At 35.8% G+C, this 19,124-nt stretch overlaps 1 protein-coding gene across 3 annotated transcripts in view; it reads left to right on the top strand.

Annotated features, from left to right (window-relative positions):
* The window catches only part of TTLL7 (tubulin tyrosine ligase like 7), a gene marked incomplete at both ends in the record, with an annotated part of 89,642 nt that overhangs the window by 57,800 nt on the left and 12,718 nt on the right, over positions 1-19,124 (top strand). For all 3 annotated transcript variants that reach the window (XM_080692286.1, XM_080692285.1, XM_080692284.1), the window contains 3 exons: positions 125-259; positions 2,300-2,380; positions 16,120-16,280. In XM_080692286.1, the coding sequence (XP_080548412.1) occupies positions 125-259; positions 2,300-2,380; positions 16,120-16,280 (377 nt within the window). The remainder of the gene's footprint in view (positions 1-124; positions 260-2,299; positions 2,381-16,119; positions 16,281-19,124) is intronic.

The following is a 19,124-nucleotide window of genomic DNA, read 5'->3' as shown; positions in this document are numbered from 1 at the left end:
TTCATCCTTATTTATTTATTTTTCAATCAAAAGTGCATCTTTTTTACCTAGAAATATCTTTCAGATTATACTGGCACAATGAAATAAGACCCCCTCCAAATATCTGTATTCTTTCAAATTTAAGAGTGAGTCTTTGCAGCAACTGAAAACAAAAGAACAAGAAGACGATCTAACAAGTCAGACCTTATTTGTTCTCAAAGACATGAAGATTCGGTTTCCAGGAAAATCAGATGCAGAGTCTGAGCTTCTGATAGAAGATGTGAGTATTCGATGTCTGTAAAATGCTAAGGAAAATTTGCCTTTTACTCTTCTCTAAACATTAAAATGTATTTTGCCTGATGGCATTATACTCAGTGACATAGCAAACGTGTGGCCAAGGTTCTTTTTAACCTCCATAAGCTGTATAAAATATCAGAATTTGTTTTAATTTTTACTAAATGGTGAGATCCCATGTATAATCAGAAATGCAAATTATTTTCAGTATAAAGTTCCACTTTAATGACAAAACTTTCATTAACTGAGAACAGTTAGTGTTGTTGTTATCATTATTGTTCTTAATGATTACAGCAATATCAGGATAAACCACCTTCTATAAAACTTTAGAGAGATATAAGATGGAAGGCAAGGCGATGAAAATGTGCTGGTCTGGCACAAAGGGAAACTTTCAGTGTCACCTTCTTTGGTCAAATTTTGCGATACACATGCTGAGTTTTTTTTGTTTGTTTGTTTGTTTTTTGTTTTTTTATACACACATTTGCACCACCCAGTGGAGTGTTCTGAAATGACAAAGGATTCTGACATTGATGCCGGTCAAGACTTATCCTTAATTCAAATAGAAGGCCAGAGCTATGAAAACATTTTGGTGAAAGTGTATTTATTCACTCAGAGTTTCATTTTTATTTTAATTCAAACATCATTTTCAAATAGTCATTCTTAGTTATTCCTCAGTAATAGAATGTTATTTCTGGGCTCCCTGTATTTTTGTTTTTGTTTTTTGTTTTCCCATAGGAGAAGGCACCATCTAGTGGTCAACTGTAGAATAAAAACCACAACTGTGTACTTAGCCTTTTTAGTTTTTTTTTTTTAAGCATTACCTTATATCTATCTAAGCAAGTGTATAAAGCCAAAACAAGCAACAATAAAAAAGATTTTATTGGTTTTAAAAATCCATAATGATAATTTATGTTTTATAATCCTGACACAATTATAACTAAAGCATTAATAATATAAATATTATGCTTTTTCTTTTGACTTTTTTAAAATGAAAATGGTATCTTGTTTATAAATGAATTGATATTTGTTACATAAAAGGAAAGGGAAAGTGTGTGTGGTGTCACACTTCTGTAATCCTAGTACTTGGGAGGGTGAGACAGCAGGATCATACGTTCAAGGCTAGCGTCAGCTACTTAGTGAGGCCCTCCACATCTTAATGAGACATGTTTCAAAATAAAGCTCAGAGGTAGAATGCCCCTGGGTTCAATCCCCAGGACCGCAAAAATAAAAATTAAAATAAATAAAAAAGGAAAGGGAAGAAAAATAACATTGGTTCTACAGGATTATTTTAGATGTGTTTTTATTTGTGTATGCTATCTTATTTACTAAAGTTCTTTTCTAAGTAAAGCCAGTGACTTTGTACCAGATACTTATCATTTTATGTATTTCCTAAAGATAATGATTATATTCTGATATTTTGAATCAGGTGGATCATTAGGGAGTAGAACTGATATCTGGCTATTGTAACTGTTCTATAAAGAACACATACGGGTGCATATAATTAATAAGCATAGTGAAAAAGATCAGACATTAGGTTTTTAGCTATGTGTTCATAAATGCAGTAAATACTTTATTTGCAACAATATATATTGCTAGAATATATATTCAGATATTCTGATTTAAATAAAATAAAGGGATAGTAGAATCCTAATTAAATATAAACAGCTTTCTAATATATACTCAATATTCTATTAGTATGGATGATATGGTTAATATAACCCTGGGAATAGAGATGGAAAAATCTATGTCTTGGATTTATTCTCAAAATACATATTCCTGAAGATTTCTGACTTTCATTCATTAGAGACTGTATTCTTAGATAAATAAGAATAAAAAGCTTTGGATTTGGGTACTTTACGTCTTTGCAATGTCCTTTTTTATGAAAGTCAGAATTCTTTATTAGGAACACTAATAGAATTCATTCATTGTACAAATAAAATAGGTTTTAATTCATTTATTTATTCTTATTTATTACTTTTGGTGAATATTTTATAGTAAATTTCTTAATGTGTCTTCTTCCAAACAGATCATTGATAACTGGAAGCATCATAAAACAAAAGTGGCTTCATATTGGCTCATAAAGTTGGACTCTGTAAAACAACGAAAAGTGAGTAATACTCAACAGAATTTTGCCTTTTTGGATTATGTATTAAGCTAGGATCATTAAGCCAAATACATAGATAAACCTAAACATGCACATTCAGTTGCCCATTTCTTCAACAAATGTTTACCGAGTACCTACTTTGTGAGACATTATTCCCTATTCTGAGGATAAAAACTAAATAAATAAAAAAAAAATCCATGATTTCACAGAGCATATATCTTAGTTATTTAATAATCCCTAGTAATGCAAAAAATTATTTGTAAGTATTAATACATTATAAATGTGTTTCAAATCAGTGGGAATGCTACTGAAGCAATTGACTATTTGCAAGAAAACTAAGAGTGTATCTTTCACTATATACAAAAGTAAATTTCATATAGATTACAGTTTTCTATGCAAAAATAGAAAAAAATGGAGATTTAAAAGAAAATAAAGATCTAAGAAACAACTTAAGACATAAAACCTAGAAAGTTTAAAGAAAAAGTTACATATGTGATAATGTAAAAGACAACTTAAACCAAGTTAAAAGGCATAGTGCTGAGGGGAATTGAGTTGGGGGGTGGTGAGGAAGACAGATTATTTTTTTGTGTGGGTGACATTGGGGATTGAACCCAGGGACATTCTACCTCTGAGATATAACTTTAGCCCTACTTAATTTTTATTTTGACATTGAGTATCACTACGTTAATGAAAGTCTCATTACTTTCTGAGCCTGTTCTCTAACCGGCAAGTCCTTCTTTCTAAGTACTCAGATTACAGGTGTGTGCCACCATGCCCAGTTGAAACAGGTATTTATTTCACATAAAATGAAAAGTATCATCAGTAAATCAATACTTCCTACATACTAAGTGGCAAAAAACAAACTAGCCTATAAATATTAACAAATAAAATGGCACATCATATTAAAAAGCCATTAAAAGACAATTTATAGATCTTTAAATAGCCAATTAACATGTAAATAGATCCTTGGCCTCATTAGTGATGGATAAAAACAAGTAAAAACTATCATATTGGCAAAAACTAATAAGACAGATAATATCCAGTGATGGGAATAGCATGGATAAAAAGGCCTTTACTGTACTATTAGAGAAGAATAAATTGATGTAATCCTTAGAAAGGTAATTTGCAGTATCTATTAAAAACGAAAAATGTCCATGTTCTTATGACTCAGCAGAACCACTTCCAGCATTCTGTCCTACAGAATTATAGCCTGAACATATGAAATATTTCTGTACAGGAGTATTCACTACTGAATGAAAGAAAAACATTCAGAGCTGCCCAAACGTCTCTCAGTGGATTTGTGGCTACATACATCTTAGTACATCCACATCGGTCAGGTGCCTTCAATTGAATGCTATTGCAGAACCACAGATCTTCACCTGGACTAGAGCATGTGGCTATGACTTGTGACCTGTCACATAAATGTACATTTGTGACATTACCCACAATTCTCTAGTCATGAGCAAAGGTTATATGCCAGAAACAGATATCAAGAATAGGGTCACTGGGACATTATGAGTTCAGCTGCTCTCTGGAGCCCCCGTTCAGGTACCTGGAGGCATTCAGTTTCAAATTAACAGGTGCCCACTATGTGTGTCCCATACTGGTACAGAGAGAGCAATTCAGATGTAGGTAGAATTTATGCTTTAGTCTTTACCTGTGAGGTCTGTGCGATTAACTTACATTCTCCAGGCTGACCAAAAGAAAATCCAGGTTTGTTTACTTTGGAGGTGTATCCTACAGAAATTTCTGCAGGATGGAAATGTTTTATATCTGTGATGTTCAATGCAATAGGGATTAACTACATCAAGCTGTGGAACACTCAGAATGTCGTTATTGTGACCGTTGAACTGAATTTTTACTTTACTTTTAACTAATTTAAATTTGAAGAGCCAGCTGTGTTTAGGGGCTCCCGCATATGACATGTGGATATAAACAGACCAGGTAAAAGCATCTAAAAATATTTTTAGATAAGAACTTGTTAATTTATCTTCCTGTTGATAAAGTGAGAGAGATTATGAGAATGTCCAGTAAGGTACACATATGCCAATATATCTACTTCTCCTATGCTGATTTACTCTAAGAGTATTTGTGTAGTCTTTTCTTCCAGTTTTATTTTATTTTATTTTATTTTATTTTTTATTTGTTTATTTTTTTGCGGGTCTGGGGGTGGAACCCAGGGGCATTTGACCTCCAAGCTACACCTCCTGCCCTATTTTTTATTCTTTATTTTGAAACCGGGTCTCACTGAGTTGCAGAGGGCCTCACTAAGTAGCTGAGGCTGTCTGCGAACCGTGATCCTCCGGGTCTCAGCCTCCTGAATGCTGGGATTACAAGCGTGCACCACCACGCCCGGATCTTTTCTTCCAGTTTTAGAGGTGAAAGCACACTTAGGTGTTAATCCTACTCTACCATATTGAGGGAGTGGAGTATTGTTCTAATATGCAGGTCAGGATATTTATATACAATTTATACATCTTTTATGCTTTCTTCGAGCTCCCATTTTGCTTCTGGCTTTGGCATATAAATCAAAGGTATTATATCTCCTCTGTGCTTGCAGAAAGTAACAAGGATGTCCTGTCACCAACACAAAGCTTGCTAATGTTCCATAGTCTGCACTAGCTAAGCAGTTTCCATCAATCTTCTGCATAAGTAATTTAATAGACCAGTCCAGTCTATTTTTGGTAGAGGAATTCATATCTTGAATTTAGAAAAATGGCTGATCTCAACTAGAGCATGTTTATTTTACAAAGAGGCCCCTGAATGTGGCTGGGAACAAGACACAGGCTATGCAAAGATGTGGAAGCATTTTTGTTAGGTTAACAGTTCTAAAAATGATTGTTTTTTTCCCATCTTCACACAAAGAAGCATAACAAATGTTCACATCATGAACCCTGATCATCAAGCCAGTCCAGCAATGGAGGTACTGGGCTTTAATGGAAACAAAAGCTCTCTCTCTCTCTCTTTCTTTTTGTCTTATAACTTTTTTTCCACTTCATCAATCGTATTAAAATTAATCATATGAAATACTTGAAATTCACCTCAGACAGGAATAATAGTATAGAGCTATTTTGGAAACAATTTTAGGGGGCAGATATAAATGTTATTAACTGATATATGTATATCTAGATATATAGGTATTTAATATATATTTTTACATATCTCTGTACCTCAGATTTATTTTAGATGAATTCAGAGGTAATATAACTACAGAATGATTGACTGGAATATTTTTCCCTGACAACAATAGTTCTAATATAATAATGAATCAAGGTGAATTGGGGAATAAGGAAGTCTTATTTGATAAAATTAGAGAGGCAATATTAGGTAGTGGAAAGAGGTATTGGGCTTGCAGTAATATAGATTTGGTTTTAATACTGCCTCTGCCCCTTACCTCAGACAGGTAACTTCTTAAAAGTTGTCTGACATTTGTAACCTTTACATACTGGAGGGCTTTTGTGAGGAAGCAAGAAATCAGATGGTATCATTTTCTTTTTTTTTTTGATTAATATTATTTATTTATTTATTTATTTTTGGTTTCTTTTTTAACAATTTTTTATTGAACATAAATAGTATACATTTACACTATATTTGGTGCCCTCTCCCCCCCGCCCCCGTTTTCTCTTCCCCCTCCCACCAATGGTTGTCCAGGTTAACCATGTCTTATTCATAATTTTACACATGTTCAGGTGTAGACCCTCATTAATCAAGATCGGCCTTTCTCCTTTCCTATCTTTCCATTAAAACTTAGCTAGTATTTCCCCTCTAATATCTGGAGTCCCACTGGTATCCTTTGTGTTTTCTAGTTTGGGCATATTAGAGGAAACATGTGTATCTTCTCCTGTGCTTGGCTGATCTCACTTAACATGATGCTCTCCAGGGCTTTCCATCTTCTTGCAAATGATATAATTTTGTTCTTCTTTATGGCTGAATAGAATTCCATTGTGTGTATTTCCCACAGTTTTGCTATCCATTCATCTGTTGATGGTTATCTGGATTGGTTCCATATTTTGGCTATTACAAATTGTGCTGCTATGAACATAGGTATGCATATGTTGCTGTATTTCTCTGAATTCAACCCCTTTGGAAAGATACCCAGGAGTGGTATAGCTGGATCATATGGTGGATCTATTCCCACCTTTCTTAGGAATCTCCACACAGATCTCCATAGTGGCTGAACTAGTTTGCACTCCCACCAACAGTGTAAAAGAGTTCCTCTTTCCCCACATCCTCGCCAGCATTTGTTGTTGTTTGATTTCTTTATGCTTGCTACTCTGACTGGGGTTAGATGGAATCTCAGTGTAGTTTTGATTTGCATCTCCCTGATGGCCAGTGATGAAGAACATCTTTTCATGTATCTATTAGCCCTTTGTATCTCTTCTTTTGTGAAGTGTCTATTTAGTTCATTTGCCCATTTCTTGATTGGGTTGTTTGTTTTGCTAGTGTAGAGTCTTTTGAGCTCTTGGTATACTCTGGATATTAACCCCCTATCAGAATGGTGGCTGGTAAAGATCCTTTCCCATTCTGTAGGCTTCCTCTTTAGGTTATTGATAGTTTCCTTTGATGAGAAGAAACTTTTTAGTTTGATGTTATCCCACTTGTTTATTCTTGCTTTAATTTCCTGAGCTTTGGAAGTTTTGTTGAGAAAGTTACTGCCTGTGCCAATATGTTGTAGTGTTGAACCTATGTTCTCCTCTACTAACTTCACAGTCTCAGGTCTAATTTCTAAGTCTTTGATTCATCTTGAGTTGATTCCTGTGTTAGGTGAGATATAGGGGTTTAGATTCATCTTTTTACAAATGGTTAGCCAGTTCTCCCACCACCACTTGTTGAAAAGGCTGTCTTTTCTCCAGCGTATGTGTTTGGCCCCTTTGTCAAAGATTAATTGACTAAAGATGTGTGGGTTTGTTTCTGTATCTTCTATTCTAATCCACTGGTCAGTATATCTGTTATTGTGCCAGTACCATGCTGTTTTTACTACTATTGCTCTATAGTATAGTTTGAAGTCTGGGATTGTAATGCCTCCTGCATGTTTCTTGTTATTGAGAATTGCTTTGGCTATTCTAGGTCTTTTCTTTCTCCATATGAAGTTCATGATTGATTTTTCTAGGTCTCTGAAGAATGTCACTGGTATTTTAATGGGAATTGCATTGAACCTATAGATCAGTTTTGGCAGAATGGCCATTTTGATGATATTTATTCTGCCTATCCCCGAGCACGGGAGATCTTTCCATCTTCCAAGGTCTTCTTCTATTTCTTTCTTTAATGTTTTATAGTTTTTATTGTAGAGGTCTTTTACATCTTGGGTTAGGTTTATTCGTAGGTATTTTATTGATTTTGAGGTTATAGTGAATGGAATTGTTGTTTTTGTTTCTTTCATTGTGGATTCGTTGTTGGCATAAAGAAAGGCCACTGATTTCTTTAGGTTGATTTTGTAACCTGCGACTTTGCTGAATTTGTCAATCAGCTCCAGAAGTCTTTTGGTTGAGTTCTTTGGGTCTTCCAGATAAAGGATCATGTCATCTGTGAATAAGGATAATTTTACTTCCTCTCTTCCTATGTGGATTCCTTTGATTTCCTTCTCTTGTCTGATTGCTGCAGCAAGAGTCTCAAGGACTATATTGAAAAGGAGTGGTGATAGTGGGCATCCTTGTCTTGTTCCTGACTGTAGCGGAAATTCTTCCAGTTTTTCCCCATTCAATATAATGTTGGCTTTGGGTTTGCAGTATATTGCCTTGATGATGTTGAAGTACTTTCCTTCTATCCCAATTTTTTGCAGTGTTTTTAACATAAATGGGTGTTGGATTTTGTCGAATGCTTTTTCAGCATCTATTGCTATGATGATGTGGTTTTTGTTCTTGGTTCTATTTATGTGGTGAATAACATGTATTGATTTGCGTATGTTGAACCAGCCTTGTTTTTCTGGGATGAAACTGACTTGGTCATGATGTATTATTCTCTTGATATAGTTTTGAATGCGTATAGCTAGTATTTTGTTTAGAATTTTTGCATCTATGTTCATTAAGGATATTGGTCTGTAGTTTTCCTTTCTCGAGGTATCTTTATTTGGTTTGGGGATTAATGTGATACTGGCCTCATAGAAGGAATTTGGAAGAGTTCCCAGATGGTATCATTTTCTAGCCTAAGAAAGAGTAGGGAGGTTAAAAAGACAGGCTGATTATATGTATATGTATGTATGTATGTGTATATATATATTTTTTTTTTAACTTGGAATCCTCTTCATGTCAGGCTTTCTCTAATGTATCCTATTTCACTAACAATTCTTTATATTCAGAATTCTTTTGTGTAGAATATGTAGAAGTAAGGTCTTAGAATGTGGCCTGCCAGCTTCTAACACATTTGATTGTCAGATCGAAACTTGTGTTTTTTCCTCATAAAGCTAGAAAATGTATCCAAGGAAACAAAAGGAAACATGAAAATGTAGATAAGCTGAGGAATGTAGAATTAGATCCTCTGAAGAGTTACCCAGCTTGGTATGGTGACACACATGTATAATCCCAGTACTTGGGAGGCTGAGACAGGAGGATCGCGTGTTCAAGGACAGCTTCAACAACATAGCAAGACTCTGTTTCAAAAATAAATAAATAAAAGAGGACTAGGGATGTAGCTCAGAGTGAGAATGTCCCTGGGTTCAATTCCTAGTACCAAAAAAAAAATTGACTCAAAAAGACAATAACTTAATTTTCCTTAGATGTGGATGAATCAGATCCATACTTCTTTTGGCTGTGATAATGGTCAATAATCATTGGAAAGCTTTGCCAGTTGCAGACACTAAGCTGGAATTAGAACTGAAGGAGATTTATGTGGTAAAACACCCAAGAGAGATAGAGGGGAGAGAGCTGGGGTGGGCAGGCAGAGCATTTAGACTGCAGTGCGGGCCTACCAGCTGTGAATGGGACAGAGGAGAATCTGGTAGAGAGAATTTTAGACTTTGGTGAAGTTCTTAGAAAGTTTTGGTCAGACAAACACTGCCTTGTTATAGCGATCACACAGGGCAGAAATAGCCTTTACTGGTACCTCATTTCCTGGCTGGGAGCAGACTAGGGAGATCATCAGTGTGGTTTGGGGAAGCATTGGGCTCAAAGCATGCAGTCTTTAAAACTGGTCGAAGTGACTTGTCTCTATGGCTCCCACAAAGGCTGTGTGTATTTCCATTTAATTTGACAAACATTTATTTGGTTGTCAGTTTTGTACAAGAACTATGTTATTAGGCACTACTGGGGTTTTTGAAAGTTCATTCACTTATTTGCTCGCTCAAACATGCATTCAACAGATATTTATTGAGGGATTACTATGTCCCAAACACTACTGTAGGTGTAGAATGCACATCTGAATTCCAGTTAGAGACCATTGTTGAAATATGTGTCTCACTTCGTCCGTCCGGGGATTGAGGTATTTGCTGATTGTTCATTAGAATGTTGTAAAAGTCTTAAGAGATTAGAATACCACGTTCAGTCTTCCACATGCTTTCCCTTTTATTTTTGTATTCTTGGAAATAAAAGAAAATTATTTGCCTTTGCATGTTTTCCTTAGTGAGTGTAAAATGTAAAGATGAAAGTTACGGGAATTAAATACTGAAGAGAATCTTCAGTAAGTGAAAATGGAAATAGTTAATCTTATTTAACATCACATTGTGGCAAATCCACACTTGCATAATTTAGCTTTCTGCCAAGAATGCAGTTGCCTTAAATAGTCTGTAAGGAATACACGTGAAGTATGAAAATACGGCAGTGTTGGTGGGCTATGAAGAATGCCAGATTTGCTGAAAAGCTTATTCTTTGCTGCGATATCTAAGCATAAACTAAGAGTGGAGGATGCAGAGCGGTCATAGTAATATTAAGCTCGGCTATCTTTGCATTAATTGAGGTTGCTAAGAGACCCTTTTCCATCAGCTAGTTCTCTTCTAAATAGCGATTTCGTCTTCGTACTTACTCCGGGTACTTCTCTCTGCCTTTTGATGATGGTATTCCCCATCTCTCTTTCATTTGGGCTGACATGGATGCTGTTCAGAGCTGTTCGTTTTGCCTCAGCAGAGATGCCTTCACCCTATAGCCACGCTGCTGCATGCATCATTAGTACAGCATGTAGTGATTTTAATGTTATTTCTAAACCGCCTTCACCTCATGCCATTATTTTAATTTAGGACCAACTGTTCAGCCATATGGAGCGGTTTGTCATTCAACATCTGCATGTTCTTGCAAAATATGAATTTTGACAGTGTGCTTTATGCTTTCGAATGTGCTATATTTCATACAGAAAAGACAAATCTTTTCATTTTATTAATGTTGTCGTTGACTGAATCTCCCATTTATTTTTCCCAGGGGTAACTTAATGTTGGATTGGGATGCTTTTAAAGGTTATAATGTAAGGAAACGGATACTTATATTCTACAAGTTAGCCTCACTTGAGCCCATGATAAACACAAGGGCTTGATCTCTCCCTTCTTAAAATTATTCAGTGAATGTTTTGCTAATGTGTAGACATTGTCTCTGTTATTAAAACAAATTGGTCCAAACGCCCTGGCTGTGAAGGAAGGAGTGTCTAAGTAGGTGAGGGGATGCCTACGTACATACCTACGGGGCGCCTGTATATATTTATATACAGTGATCCCACTTCTTTTACAAAATACATTCACATAGAGGTGAATCAGAGAAGAGGCAATTAGGCTCATGTCAAGGCTTTTATTGTTGGCATCTGGAAAGACCAAATTGTGACCCAGTGGTGGGAAATGGCTAAGAGCATAGATCTGGATAAACAGATGATGGCTGTGTAGTAAGTTACTATTCTGTGCCTGAGATTTGCCTTTCATAACATGAGATCCAAAATGTTTTCACCACCCAAAACTTTTTATAGGGAATCACCTGAACTCATTTGCTGACAGTGACCTCACAGAAAGTAGTATATTGCTTTTCTATTTCTTTTTTTCCTTTTTCTTTCTTTTTTTCCTTTTTTTGAAAACAGGACTAGGGATAGAACCCAGGGTCGTTCTACCTTTGAGCTATACCCCCAGCCCTATTTTTATTTTTTATTTTGAAACGGGGTCTGAGTTGCAAAGGGTCTCACTAAGTAGTAGTTGAGGCTGTCTGCAAACTGCGATCCTCCTGTCTCAGCCTCCCAAATGCTGGGATTATAAGCAAATGCCAGTACAACTGGCTGCTTTTGTATTTCTTAGTTTGAATATTATTGAATATATTAATACTTCTGCAGGAAGTATTAATACATATGATTACTTGAGAGTTTTGGAAAGAGACTTTGGGTCAGTGTTTTTGTTTTGAGATTGAGCTAACATATGTAAAAGTGCCTAGAACAGTACTTGGCACACATATTATTCATCAGCTCTCATTTCCACCTTTTCTTAGAGGTTTCGCGTTCTTGCAAGGGGTAGTTCACTAAGAAAAGCTACACTACTGTTGAGCAGTAGACCTGGTTGTGAGCCATGGGGACATGATAACAGTGTTACCAAGATAGACACAATTTCTCCCTTTATATAGACAGTAACTTTATTAATAAAGCAGGAAGTAAAGCTGAGATGATTGTTAATAGAAGAGCAACTGGGCACTGAGGGATAATAAAGTAAGTACATAGCAGGTCGGGTCTCCTGAAGAAGTGACGTTTAAGTGAAGACAGAGAAGTTCACCAGGTGAAGAGATAGGAGAAGACTGTTACAGGCAAGAAAGAGCTTGTGTCAGGTCTCAGAGGAAAGGAGAAACATTGGGTTCTCATCCCTTGGTTGATGTGTCTTTGAGTCCTCCAGATTATAAGACTGGTTCTCTCTAACCCACTGATCTCTGCAGGACTCAAGCTTGCTTTCTTGTGGGGGTGGGATCCTTGACAACTGAAGTCAGGGAGAGGCAAGGAGATGTTTGTTCTCAGGGCATTGCTTTGGAGAGGAAGGAGAAAGTGCCTGGATTGCCAAGATCATGCCAGTCTCACCCATCTGGGAGTTGCTCCCAGGCCGGGTACCTGCGGGTGCCAATATGCCTCAAGAGCTTTCCGTGTCTTTACTGAAAGAAATGTTAAAAGCAAAGCAGAAACATCCCCCAACCCTAGCTCACTGGCTTCTCTAAAGTTGCTACTTTGGGTCATGTGTGGCTTAGGGTATATTACACCATTATGCTTTCAAAATTCTCTCTACATTAGAAATAAAATATACAGAGTAGGTGTGGCCAAGAGAGCCCCCTAAACATAATGTACTTTACACAGTGCAGGAAGCTAATACACTTTAGTTGTTTTGCTTGGTTCTTATGCATCACAGGCATTTTACCATAAAGTATATTTAAAAAGAAATGAAGCTGGGCATGGTGGCGCACGCTTGTAATCCCAGCATTCGGGAGGCTGAAACAGGAGGATCGCGGTTCACGGACAGCCTCATCTACTTAGTGAGGCCCTCTGCAACTCAGTGAGACCCGGTTTCAAAATAAAGAATAAAAAATAGGGCGGGGGGTGTAGCTCCGAGGTCGAATGCCCCTGGGTTCCATCCCCAGACCAGAAGAAAAACAAAAAAAGAAATGAATACTCTTTAATCCTCTTTAATCTTTCTCTCACACGTGTGTGTGTGTGTGTGTGTGTGTGTGTGTGTGTGTGTGTGTGTGTTTGCATATATAAACTTTTTTTTTTAGTACTAGGGATAGAACTCATGGACATTCTTCTTCTAAGCTACACCCCGAGCCCTATAGCTGTATTTATTTTTTATTTTGAGGTGAGGTCTTACTAAGTTGTGGAGGGCCTCACTAAGTAGCTGAGGCTGGCTGCAAACCTGAGATCCTCCTGTCGAAGCCTCCCAAGTACTGGGATTACAAGAATGTTCCATTACATGGCTTGTTTTATATTTTAAAGATGCATAATTCTATTATAATGTAATGTGGAAACTTGCTAATTAGGGTAATGTTAAAATTTCCAGTATTGATAATGCTTATTAATTTCACTTATTTTGTTTAACTCAGTTTATTCCTGAGATAAATTTATATTTACCCATTATTGGCTACTTTTAAATCTTTCTGAATTATGACTTCTAGCTTGTTATCACTCCTGATACATTGAGAGAAAGTAGGAAATTTTAGGAGAGAAATGATTTCAATTTATCATTTACTCCTAATCTTCATTCTTGTATCACATCAACCTATTGCTTTCTACATTAAGAAGTATAGAATTAAAATAATTTAAACAAAAATTATAAAAAATGTTACAGACTAATGCCTAAATGCATTTTATATCAATAATATTATAAATAATTCATATTAAAGTGTTTTTTATTTGGTACTAGGGATGGAACCCAGGGGCATTTTACCTCCGAGCTACAACCCCAGCCCTATTTTTTATTCTGTATTTTGAAACAGGGTCTCACTGAGTTACAAAGGGCCTCAATAGTAGCTGAGGCTGGCCAAGAACCGTGATCCTCCTGTCTCAGCCCCCCAAATGCTGGGATTACATGTGTGCATCACCGCGCCCAGCTATATTAAAGTTTTTAAAGAATCCTCTTTATGATTAAGCATACATTATTGGTAATAATCAGCTTTTCTAAGACAATATTTTTCACAAGCTACTTTATTTCAGATTGGCTTACTCATCCTCTTTCCCCTCTCCATACTGACACAGCCTGACCTTCTGTAAGGGAAGGAACCTGAAGCAGGAAGGGAAGCAGTGATGCAGTGTACAGTACACTGAGAGAAACAACTGGCACTCTTCTATCAGCCAATCATCAGTCAATAAAAGTTTTTACCAAATTGATTTTTAAACAATCTAAATTTTTCTTGATCAGAGATAACAAACATTACTTCTATAATTCTACTCTTTTAAAGAGAAAAAGCTCATGCTCTTATCTGTTTCCAATTTTTTCTGTTTGTTCTTGTTGAAAGAAATCATGTTTTCACTCAGCTTTCATATTGGAAGGTTTTTTTTTCTGTTTTTGTCTTTCACTCTCATTTATGTTGGCAGTTCACACAGATTAGTAAAGCAAAAAGAAGGGGAAAAAAGCAGAATTAGAGAAAGTGAATTTATTGATTGGCTTTTACATTTTTACAGAAGAGTTTTGTTGGATAAGAATCAAGTATACATGAGTTAAAGGAGCTTTTCCCAGAAGATTTTTGCATAGTTCGGGGAACCACTCCAGTTTCAGTAGTCCAGATTAATTGTAGTCCTTGTTCCATGGTAGTTTCTTCACATTAATATGTGTACAACCTGCTTTTATTTAGTGTTTCTAAGGTATTATTCCATCGATGAAACCAATACCTAAAACAAAAGCTTGGATGATAAGATAACCAAATGGCTCCCCTCCATATCCCTGGATCTTTTGTTTCAGGGAAGTGTTTTTATGAATTCATCATTCACCAGTCCCTTTTTTTCTTTTATTTTAAAGTTATATCTATGTATTTTTTCCATAAGTATTTAAAATTTTTATTTTACATCTATTAAAATGCCACACTATATGTAATCTGTGATATGTACTTTTAACTAAATATTATATTACCACAATGCTCCGTGTCATGTGTTATATTTCTTTCATTCTGATTACCGCAGAATAGTCCAGAGGGTAAGGATGCCACTATTTTTTTTACTCACTCCTACATCATCAGTAAGTAGGTTGTTCTAGAGGTATTTAGTATTGTGAACAGCTATATTAACTATCTTGTACAAGTCTTCTGTATTTACCTTTGAGAGATTATTTGAGGGATAAGGTTGCTAGGACATAACAGTATGTTAATTTCAGATCCAGGAGATAATGCCAAACTACTTTCTACTGATTTGTATTCACACCAACTGATTTGTACTGATTTGCACTGATTTGTACTCACACCAACAACATCTAAGCGACCCCGTCATTCAGATGGATATGAAATGCTATCTTATTACAGAGCCCTAATTTTTATCCTTATGATTATTGAATATATTTATCTCCCCTTCTGTGAAATGACTGTTCATAAATATTTGTCCACTTTTCCCATGATATTTATAGTAATAACTTATTAGGAATTATTCACATATAATATTAATATATAATACTTATAATACTGGTATTTTGTTGGGTGCATATGTTTTAGATATATTTTCACAATTTGTAAGTTGATTTTATATTTTCATTAAGGTACCTGTAATGACTAGAAGTTAATCATTTTAATAAAATAAAAATCTATTAATCTTTTATGGTCTATACCTTTTTGTGATTTATATAATCTCTTCAAACCCAGTATCTGAAAAATATTTATCTATATTTACCATTAACATATTTGATGGTTTACTTTTTTTTTTTTGGTGGTATTGGGGATGGAACCTTTCTACCTCTGGGCTATACTCCCAGACCTATTTTATATTTTTATTTGGAAACTGGGTCTGTTAAGCCAGTGCGGCTGGCTTTGAACCTGTGCGATCCTCCTGTCTCCACCTCCCAAGCACAGGGATTACAAGCGTGCGCCACCACGCCCAACAATGGTTTACTTTTTAATACTTAAGATTTTAATCCCTCTAAGGTTGATTTTATTGAGTAAATATTCAATTCTTTTTAATAAAGACTATTATTATTCTTAAATCTTCACTTATTGAATGCTCTCTTCTTACTCAATTGATCTAATTTGTCACTGTCATAGATCAAAGTTCCATAAGTACACAGACCTACTTGTAGACTTTTAATTCTATGCTCTTTTTAAGTTTGTATATGTATATATTCATCTTTGAACTTCACACATATTTATATACTTAGATTTTAAATACGTGGTTTTTTCCACTAGGTTTTGGACATAGTAAAAACCAGTATTCGTACTGTTCTTCCACGCATCTGGAAGGTACCTGATGTTGAGGAAGTAAATTTATATCGGCTTTTCAACCGGGTGTTTAATCGCTTACTGTGGAGTCATGGCCAAGGACTGTGGAATTGTTTCTGTGACTCAGGGTAAGTTTCATCTTTTATTATTGTAATTTGTAATTTTTTCTATTTAGTTGTGCAGATAGCCCAATAAAATGATCAAATTTTCTTAATAAAAATTTAAAATATGGATTTTTTTTACTGTATGTAATTGTTAGTACTCAACTATAATTTTATCAATTACCTGATTTGATTAAGGTAAGATGATTAATATGAAAATAGCACTGTGCAACTAATTTGAATTCAGTGGAGAAAAGGTAGTCTTAATTAATGAAGAAATTTCAATTACAAATCAATATCCTTAAAAGTTCTTTTGCTATTTCCTCTGTGCAGCAGACTTCTAAAATTACAGCTCTACCCTTCCTCTTTTACTAGAATCCCAGTGCTCCCAAAGCTGTTGTGACTCACTGGCACTGTCTTCAAGATAGCTGAAGCCAGACATTCCTTACCCATTCCCTTGGGAATGGCTTTCTTTCCTGTCTTCCCCTAATCCTGACATTTCTCTCCTAATCATAAGCTCTTGACATTTCCGAGGCATCTATCTGCATCTTCCTTCTCAGTTACTGTCTTTACTTAATCATTTGCTGAGTCATGTCGGTTTTCTGGCACATTCCCACTGAGGCCACTCCGAATGGACTGTCCTCCATGCCCTCAAGAAAGTTAATGGTAACAGTTAATCTTACTACTTCCTGTATGCCAAGCATTGTCTAGTGGCTTGACATATATTAAATGGTTTAGTCTTTGTAACAATATATTATCTCTGTCTTATAGATAAGGAATCTGAGATGTAGGTAGGTGCTAAGGACCTAAAGGAACTGAGATTCAAACTCAGCCTTGACCTCCAGAGTTTATGCTCTTAACCAACAAGGACCAGTGTCTCTAGTAGATAAAGCATGATATACATAAAAATAATTATTATAAAAAGAGGCACAGAGAAAATATGACATAATTTCAGATAAGAGGAGCCTTTTTGATGGGAGGGATAATTTAAAAGACTTCTAGACATCTCTGCCTTCAGTGTTTTTCGCCCCCCCCCCATCCATCCTACTGTCAGGGTTGTTTTCTAAAATCTAGTAATTTCCCTCATTTATCATGAAAGTCTCAGTCTCTCATCTACAGATACTGTACGGAGTCTTATTTCTCCAGTCTTCTTTTTTTTATTACTCACTCCCTTGAACTCTGCTCTAGAAAAGCAAACTTGATATTTTTCAAATAACCTAAAAATGTGTCCCTTTGACATTATTTGAATTCCATGTAAAGACCCAGACTAGACCCTTCTCTTTTGTGAAACCTTAACAGAACATTCTGCTCTGAAATGATTTCTGAAAGTCTGCTTACACTTCCTAGCTATCTGATGCTGCATCATTCAGACCATTTGTAGACTTCTGCTCACCATCCCGTTTTTCCTGGGCTGCCATTCTTCAACAGGAAGAATTCATAAGGCACTCTGGGGTGTGATGAAATCTGAGAATAATCTTGGCTATAAATAACCTCTATAGACATTCAAGTGAAACATTTGAATCATATCCCACAGTCCCTTAATTGATGGCTTTCTGTAAAAGTTCTCCCCATTATATTCACACATTCGTATCTGTTTTCTTCTTATTTGTTGATCCATTGGTTTGATGCTCTCTGTGAATCTCAGCTGCTCGCCATCATGGAAGGCAGTGAGACAGTCTGATACTAAAATTGATGCTGGTGGCTTTGAGTCCAGGGATAATCTCCAGTACTAGATCTAAAGATACTAATAAAGTATACTTTCTTGTCTCCATGGCTCCTCCTTTTTGAGCTATTTTGCTAACATAATGTAGCTAGATTCCTGTCCCTGGAAGAATGTACCCTCCAAATTTCCCTGGTAACATTTTTTTTTTCTTTTTGGTACTGGTAATTGAACTCAGAGACACTCTATCTCCCACCTACTTCCACAGCCCTATTTTTTTTTTTTTAACTTTGAAACTGGATCTCACTAATTTGCTGAGGCTCTTGCTAAGTTGCTGAGGCTGGCCTTGAACAAACTGTGATCTTCCTCTTTCAGCCTCCCAAAAAATGGGATTACAGGTGTGTATCACCATATTCTGTCACCTGGCAATGACTTTTACTACTAGTAATGATAGTAATGGTCAGTCACATATATTAAAGATTGACTAAACATTCGACACTGTTTTAGATGTATTTATATAATCTCCACAAAAATATTTTGAGTAAACTATTGTTAACATATTCACTTGACAAATGAAGAAACTGAAACATAAATGGAATATGTAACTTGCCCAAGTTCCTGCAGTAATTGGTGAGCCTGCATTTAAACATGGGTAGTCTGCATCAAGAGCCCTGAATGCTGTTTTATTGACTCTGGGGTTGCCAATCGTACAGCATTAGCCAGTTTCCTAGCCCATTATGCCTGGACAGGTGGAGAAGGAATAGTCTTGAGTCTAGTATTTATCCATTTCTTTCAGTTCAATGGTTTGTAGAAGTAAGTTTAGCATCAAATTTGCAAGTGGGCTTTGTAGGTTTCCTCAATCTAATGAAGTCACCGAGTGACTCCTATGTGCATCTGGTTCTAGTTTGGATCCAGTAGGGTTATACTTTACCCTTTGAATCATGTCTGCTTTAATATTTCTTTTAACATTTGGCCTAAAAGCCTATCAGTCAAAGTGAAAGTCTACCTTTCTCAGCTACAAAGAATGATTTTAATATAAGGCACTCTTCTACAGGTAGATAAGATTTTGGAAAAATAACCCAAATAAACTCTGGGCCATCTTGATTCCTGCCTGTCTGTCAAAACACCCAAAAATAAAACAAAATAAGTAAGTTGTTACCCTTCCAGCTTCAGAGATGTCAAAGAATAATGTAAATCTTTGTGATAAGCTT

This window comes from Muscardinus avellanarius, assembly GCF_963383645.1.
Source record: "Muscardinus avellanarius genome assembly, chromosome: 3".
Lineage (NCBI taxonomy): Eukaryota > Metazoa > Chordata > Mammalia > Rodentia > Gliridae > Muscardinus > Muscardinus avellanarius.
This window is presented reverse-complemented; position numbering and strand designations above follow the sequence as displayed.